Source organism: Gossypium hirsutum, chromosome A13 (assembly GCF_007990345.1).
Source record: "Gossypium hirsutum isolate 1008001.06 chromosome A13, Gossypium_hirsutum_v2.1, whole genome shotgun sequence".
In the NCBI taxonomy this organism is placed as follows: domain Eukaryota; kingdom Viridiplantae; phylum Streptophyta; class Magnoliopsida; order Malvales; family Malvaceae; genus Gossypium; species Gossypium hirsutum.
Genome location: NC_053436.1, coordinates 102,491,734 through 102,500,350, shown reverse-complemented (window position 1 = coordinate 102,500,350; position 8,617 = coordinate 102,491,734). Strand labels below are relative to the sequence as shown.

Here is an 8,617-nt window from a genome sequence, read left to right as displayed (position 1 = left end):
TGGCATGCCATTGGATTTGTGATGTGATGAGGAGATTGTAGTTCGGCCGAGAAGATGTTTTTGTTATTATATACTTCGATTTATCCGAAGAGGCACTTAATGCCTTACTGGTGTGTTATGGAGGATTTAAAATATTCTGGGTGTGTTTGGGTGGAAATCCGCGTATCTGTCATAGTCCGAGCTTTGTTAATAGGGTAAATAATTGAAATGAAATTTTGAAAATGAGATTATTTGTTTTAGCTCTATTAAAAAGTACGAGAAAGAATGTATGAACTAAATTATGAATTGAGTTAGTATGAGAAAAATGAATTATGAATTTAAGATATATGAAGTAAAATAATTATATATAAAAGTAGTTTAAATAATTATAAAATTTATGGTTGATGTTTGTAATTTATTAATGTTAAATAGTCTTGATTTATAGTAATACCACTGAGTATATCCATACTCAGCGTACGGTTGTTTCCCTGCGCAGGTTAGTAGAAGTCAAGTGTCCCGGCTCAGCATCCAGAACAATCCCGACTCCAACACAAACTTGGTGATGTATATTTTTCTTTTGGGTAAAGGTGGCATGTACATAGGTGTTGTTTAGCCACTTGAATATGTATATTACTTTGAGTAGTGAAGGATGAATTATAAGATTTAGATGGTTAAATGAAATGGTAAGGAGAGTACATGATATTTTGATACATGAACATTAAGTTGTTAAATGAATGAAGTTTATAATCAATTTTGAATGATGCTATGATAGTTATTAAGTTAAAATTATGTTAATGATATAAATATTAGTTATATGAATGTGAAACATTGGTGTTGGTGATTTTGGTTTGAATTTGTAGGAGGTTTAGGTAAAAATAAGCAGAAATGCTGCCGAAATTTTTTTATAAAAAAAATTGGAATACTCGAACAAGTCCCGTTCTACTTTTAATACGTGTTTGAACTTCGAGAGTCCAAGATAGGGACTTAATTATTATATTATACTATGAAAGTTATATTAATTGTAAATTATTCGTAAGTTGTCTGATATGTCCGGTAATGCCTCATAACCTCATTCCGGCGACGGTTTGGGGTTAGGAGGTGTTACAGATGGTCTACCTTGTTTAACCACCAATCTATTTATTAAAACATTAAAAGTGACATTGATATTCACATCATCACTTGAAAGTTGATATATATATTTAAAAATTTTAAACAATGTATAATCTTAAAGTATCACTTCATCAAATTTTTATATTTCATTATAAAAGAATATTGTAAATTAATATGGGGTTATAACTATTATTAGTCAACTTTAACCTTTATCACCATCTTCAGTACTAATACTTTTGTTGACAGTAGCAATAAGTGTTAAATGTAGTGGTAAAATAAATTGTCTCCTAAAAAAGAACATAGGTTCAAGTTTTAGAAATGATTTTGTAAGGAGAAATAACTATGAATCCTGAATGTAATCAATAAATTGGATAGTAATAACCATATTTTTTATTTAATTTAATAATGGCGTATTATATTATTATTTTCAGCAATAAAATACAAATTTCGGTGAATTTCTTTTCCTTTTTTAAACTTCAACCTGTTCATATATTATCTTTTTTTTTTAAATAACTCTCTTTTATATATATATATATATATTCATGACATAAAATAGTTAATATTGAATAAACTTTTTTAATGAAAAAAAATAGATAAAACATGAAATCCAATTATTAGGAAGAAGTAGAGTGAAAAAAAGGATAAAAAGATTACAAAGAAAAGTTATCGAACACTTTTAAAACGGTGCATTAAAAGAGAAAAAAAAATCGCGGGGAAGGAAAGAGTTTGAAAAAATTGAAAAGTTTTAATTTAAAAATGATTGGTAAGATGGCTTGTGTAATTTGACTAATAGAGTATTTTTTTAAAATTATTTAATTATCATTTTATTGTACCCTAAAAATAAATAAAATCAACTGTTAAATTTTTTACTCTACTAATAGGGTGTAAGATAATAAATTATATATATGTGTGTATATTCTTTTATGAATCACATAAGGTATACAAATGTAGGAATAATATATAATTGAAAAAGTGATAGTTCAAGCTGGCCTTATGTTGAAATCAAGCTTCAAGGTTCAGCTCGTTTTGGAAATGAATAAGTTGCTTTTTAAAAAAAAAAAAAAACTTATTTTGAAATAAAACTAAACCTTCCAAAATATTTTTGTTACATATTATTTAGTTTTGGGTTAAAACAGAAACTATACGAGGAGGCAAAGATGAGGGTTGAAATGAAGCAAATCCCAGAAGAGATCCGCAAACAGCACAAAGAAATTCGTGAATGGAATTTTGTTTTAAGCAGAAATGATGATCAAACTATTTTTAAAGTAATTTATTAGTTCATAAACTCCTAAATTAAATAATTAATTCATCTTAAAAAGACTTGATTAATTAGTTTGTTTAGATCTTAATTGATGGAAGACATCCCGATGCTGTGGATGCTGAAGGAAACGTTCTACCAACACTTGTGTATTTGGCACGTGAAAAAAGACCCCAATTTCACCACCATTTCAAAGCTGGAGCCATGAATGCACTTGTAAGTATAATATATGCAATTAATTTGTTATATATCTTATCATGGGTCGGGTCACTTGGCCCGGTCCGAAGGCCTGCCCAAAATGTGAGAGGTTTGAATAAAAATATAGGCCAAAAAAATAGGTTTGGATAAAAAATACAGTCCGTTTAAAAAACAGGCCGAGCCTCAGGTAAGGTATTTTTAGCTTGGGCCATGTAACGTCCCCTAACCCTATACCGTCACCGGAACAGGGTTACGAGACATTACCAGTCAGTACAGTCCAATTTTGGTCATTAATTAAAATAAATATTCACACACATCCTAGTTTTAAGATGTCGTCCCTTTAATGGGTCCTCGCGGTCCAATATGAACAGTAAATTCAATTTAGGACTAATTTAGAATCACTACGAATTTTTAGTAAATTTCAAAATTCATACTACATACCATTGCCAACCATAATTTACTCATTTCATCAATACTTTTACAACCTAAATGACTCTCATTAAACATCTTGGGTACATGCCATTATCAATACTCAACATACTTTACCTTAATGAATTCGGGATCGTCTTGGGATGCTGATTCAACGTACTATCTTTACTTAACCTATGCACGGAAACAAACCGTACGCTGAGTATGGTATACTCAGTGGTATTTCTATAACAGTCAATTTCATTTATATCATATCAACTTACTATCCCTGATAGCTTTCAGTATATACATACGATTCATATATCTCAAATCACATTTCAATTCATCAAGTGGCATCATATATCATCAATTCGAACTCCAATCATTTCATGAACCTTTGGCTCATATTTTCAATTTCATATCTAAATTTTCAATTCTCAATTCAATTTCTCGTTTCATTTCAATAGCTTGATCAATTAAATTTATTCGATTTATCTTTCACTTATTTACCCCTATTAACAAACCCGGACTTTGACGGATACACGGATTCCAACCCAAACACACTAGTACGGCACATTGTGCCTAAAACAGTACATAGTACCTGATCAGTATACGACACATAAAGTGCCTAAAACGACACACGAGGTGCTTGATACGACACACGAGGTGCCTGAAATACGACACATAAAGTGCCTGATCGATAAAGCCGGCAAATCCCGTACACTTCCATATCTTATGGCATGCAAACTATATCCGACTCAGCCTGACTAGTTAATAGGGTATTTCATTCACTTTCTCAATTTAATAATTCTTTCATCAATATCTCATTCCGATAATTACACATATTTACTCATTTTCACAATTCATACAATTTCATTCAATTCAACAAATATATTTCAATTATGCACATTAATTCATAATTCAATACAATTCAATTCACTTTTCAATACCAAATATTCAAATATCATAATCTCATATATTCATATCAATTTCCTCATATTTCCAATCAATATATTTTTCAATATAACATTCACTCAATATCCAAATTTCTACATAAGTCATATATATTATATAATTCAATCAATATAATTTCAATCAAAATAATTTCAATCAATATAAATTCAATAAATTCATCACATACTAAAATCAATCTATTTCAATTGTAGCACATCATAATTCAATCACTAACAATTGCCATATATATATATAAATATAATAAATAATGACAAAGTTCGGATTATAGAAATACAAACCGTAATTTTCAAGCTAACTCCCGTTGACTTTGTCTTGTCCTTTCTTAGCCGAGATTTTCAGAACCACATTGACTACGAAATTAATACAATTCGTAATCATTAATACATTACTAATTCATATCTTGAGTTACAGAATTCTAAATTAAGATCCGCTAATTTTTCCTGAAACTAGACTCACAAATCTTCTTAAAATAAAATTTCCAGAATTTTTGGTTTAGCCATTAAGTACAGTTTATTCTTTAAATTCACCCCTATTCTACTGTCTGACAGTTTCGTCCCTTCTTCACTAAAAATTAATTATCTCACAGTGCAGAACTCAGATAATATTCCCGTTGATTTATCCTAAAAATAGACTCATTAGGAATTCTAAACATATAACTTTAAACCTCTAATTATTTTTCTTCAATTTTTGGTGATTTTCTAAAGTCAGAACAGTGAAACCCGAATTTATTCTGACCTTGTCTCACAAAATTCATTATATCTCATAATTTACAATTTAATTGCTTATACCGTTTCTTCTATAAGAAACTAGACTCAATAAGATTTAATTCCCTACTTTATTCATCCTCTAATTCAATTTCTAAAATTTTTGGCAATTTTTCAAATTTAGACTACTGCTGCTGTCTAAAATAGTCTTAGTACAAAATGTTGATTTACTTTAATTTCAATTTAATCCTAACTAAATTCACTTACTTTTCTATCTTAATTCATACTTTATTTCTACTCAATTTTTAACCAAACTTAGACATAATTATCTATTTTTCATCATAAAACCATAATTTCAAAATTCTTTCAATTTAGTCCTTAAAGCATAAAACTTATGAATCACTTTACAATTCAATCCTTATATCATTTCTAACTTGAATTTCTATCAATTTAGCCCTTAATTCATCATTTTATTTAACATGGACAATATCTAGAAATCTAATGACTTTCAAAATTTCTACTTAAAACAAGTAGTATTTATCTCTAGAATTCCAAAAACTCAAAAATCATAAGAAAATGGGCTAAAATGACTTACCAAATTAACTTGGAACCTTTAAAACCTTATTTTTTCCCTTTTTCTTTTCTTCCTTTCTCCCTTCTCTGTTTCATCCCCTGCTATTCTGTTTCTTTCCTCTTTTTATTCTTTTGTTTCTTTCTTTTGTTTCTTTTATATATATATATATATAATGACAATAATAACTATAATAAAAATCTATTTAATAACAAATATTTATTTAACACTTGTACCAATCATTTTTATACACTTGTTTTTCTTCTTTTTTTTATATATATATACATATATATTTAATAATTTAATAATATACATAATTCAAGAAAAATCTTGATTTTTCTTCCATTCACTTCCTCATTTCATGGGTATGGCTTAATTGCCATTTTGATCCTTTTATTTTCTATTACTTTAAAACTAAACTTTCACATTATATTCAATTTAATCTTTTATCCAATTATCCTTAATTAAGCTAAATTTACTTAATTAAACTTTAATTAATCACTCACTTAACTTCATAATTATTTTTACTTTTTTTTAATAAATATTTTCTAATCCATTTTTTAGAAACGGTGACCCGAAAATGTACTTTTTTAATAACCTTAAAGTTCGGGTCGTTACAGGCCAAGCCCGAATTCACTAAAAGAGAAAAAAAATCTATTTTTTTTAATGTTATTTTCTTGTTATTTTCTTCCTATTTTACTACAATTTTACTATTATGTTGCTATTATTTTATTGTTAATTTTGTTATTATTTTAAAGGCATTTGGTTGTTAAGTTATATTTATCTTAATGTTATTTAAGTTTACATATTTTTTAAAATTTATTTTTAATTTGTTGGAGAATATTTATTTCGATGTTTTTAGTATTTTTGATGTATTATATATTTAAAAAATTATATAAAAATAATATAAAAAAGTAATAAGGCGGACTGGGTTGGGCCAGAATTTTAATATTTTTATCTGAGTTGGGCTTGGGCAAAATTTTAGGCCCATTTTTTGGGCTAGGCTGAGCCCAAGCCTAGTAAATGAGCCTGAATTTTTAATTGAACCTGGACCGAACCCGGCCCGGCCTAGCCCATGAACAACTCTAATTTTTTACCGGTACTATTTCTTTTATATGTATATATATTTTAAATTTTTTTAATATACTTGACGTACATTTTTCATCACCCTCAATATTGCTTATGAAAATTTTAAATTCTTATATATATATATTAATCTGTTTATTTAATTTATATGTTATTAATTAATGAATAACTTTTATGGTAAAAAAATACAGATTAGGGTCTCTATAAAGATAAGCAACAGCCCAATTATTTTGAATATAGATTGCGACATGTATTCAAATAATTTTGAATCAATTAAAGATTCTTTGTACTTTTTCATGGATGAAAAGAATGGACATCAAATTGCTTACGTACAATATCCTCAGAATTTCAATAATCTCACCAAGAACGATATTTATGGTAATTCATTTCGAGTTGGTAAGTAAGTTAATTAAATCCAATGGTTTTAATGAAATTTGATGATGTCTTTTTGATGACGAGTTGAGTAAGCTGCTTGACAAATCCTGTATTTGATGGGGGTATGAACAATGAAGTTGGAGTTTCCCGGACTCGACGCAAATGGAGGACCATGCTATATCGGCACGGGATGCTTTCACCAACGAGATGCTCTTTGCGGGAAGAAATACGACGAAACCTGTAAGGTTGATTGGAAGCGACTAAATCGTAGAGAGGTTGAAGAAAACGCAACAGTTCTTGAAGAAACATGTAAAGTTCTTGCAAGTTGTAGCTTTGAACAAAATACACAATGGGGAAACGAGGTTTGCTACACAATAATATTTGTGCATATGTCACACAATCTGTGCCCAAACTCATTTTTGGAATCTAATATTTATGTGCAGATGGGATTGAAATATGGGTGCCCAGCTGAGGATATAATAACAGGATTGAGCATACAGTGCAGAGGCTGGAAATCGATTTACTTAAATCCTGAAAGAGAAATTAGCTTCTTAGGCATTGCTCCAACTTCACTATTGACGATGCTGGTGCAACATAAGAGATGGGCCGAAGGTCATTTCCAGATTTTCTTATCAAGATATTGTTCCTTGTTGTATGGACATAATCGGATTCCTCTCAAACTTCAACTTGCTTACTGTGCGGGCAATTTATGGGCTGCAAATTCCTTGCCTACGTTGTACTATGTTGTTGTCCCTTGCTTTTGCCTGCTTAAAGACATCCCACTGTTTCCCAAGGTATCAAGTCTATGGGTGCTCCCATTTGCATATGTTGCCATTGCACACCGAGCATATAGCCTTGGAGAATTCCTATGGTGTGGGGGCACATTCCAAGCTTGGTGCAACGATCAAAGGATGTGGCTGTTCAAGAGAACAACTTCATACTTCTTCGCCTTATGTGACACCATCTTGAAGCTATTAGGATACTCAAATCCAACCTTTGTCATCACAGCAAAGGTTGCGGACGAAGACGTCTCGAGAAGATACGAGCAAGAGCTGATGGAATTTGGCGATTCATCACCGATGTTCGTTGTTTTAGCATCACTCGCAATGTTGAATCTGTTCAGTGGCTTTGGGGCAATCAATAAGCTCGTCTTCAATGCTGATCACAGTGAGGTTTCGGACCGATTCGGATTGCAAATTCTCTTGTGTTTCCTTTTGGTTGCTCTCAACTGGCCTGTATACAATGCAGTGTTTTTTCGGAAAGACAACGGTGGAATGCCCGCTCCAGTTACTTACAAGTCCATTACTTTTGCCTTGTTAGTGTCTACAGTAGATATATCAACTTGATTATAATTGCGGCCAGGGATGTATTTTCAATCGCATTATGTTGATCATAATCATAATAACTAAAATTCACCCTAAAGTAACTGTTGTTATAGTATATTTTAAACTGAAATAAGAGATTACTTCTTGTCCAAGATACACTTATCAGCTATAGATTTCATAAAAATAAAATTTTACTTTCATCACAAGTGAAAAAGTCAAAAACAATAAAAATAAAAGAACAAAAGGGAAAAAAAATATTATATACATATAAAATTTAAATTTATACGTATATAATAATTTAAATAAAAAATAGTGAAGGGCTAAATTGAAAAGAAAATTTAAATGTATGCCAAAAGAGCAATATTACCCTAAACTTACAAAAGCATGCCAAAAGTGCAATTTTCCACTCACAAGTCGGTTTACATTAATTTACTATTAATTGTTACCATTTTAATTAGGGATGACTCTAGGCTTTTGGTGATAGTTTCAGAAACTAAATGGAAAGATAAGAGGAAGAGATAATCGGTGATGATGTCAACAGTCAGGGATTTGGAAATGTAGTATGGAAGCAAGCAAGGTCAAGCCAGATTTTTTATTTGTATTTTTTTTAATTTACTGGATTTTGAGA

At 29.9% G+C, this 8,617-nt stretch overlaps 1 protein-coding gene across 1 annotated transcript; it reads left to right on the top strand.

Moving 5' to 3' along the window:
- The first annotated feature begins 6,795 nt into the window (after positions 1-6,795).
- On the top strand, positions 6,796-8,010 carry LOC107894422 (cellulose synthase-like protein E1). Its single transcript, XM_016819700.1, has 2 exons — positions 6,796-7,026; positions 7,108-8,010. Exons 1-2 carry the CDS (start codon positions 6,796-6,798, stop codon positions 8,008-8,010), a joined length of 1,134 nt encoding a protein of 377 aa, XP_016675189.1.
- Positions 8,011-8,617: the final 607 nt, after the last annotated feature.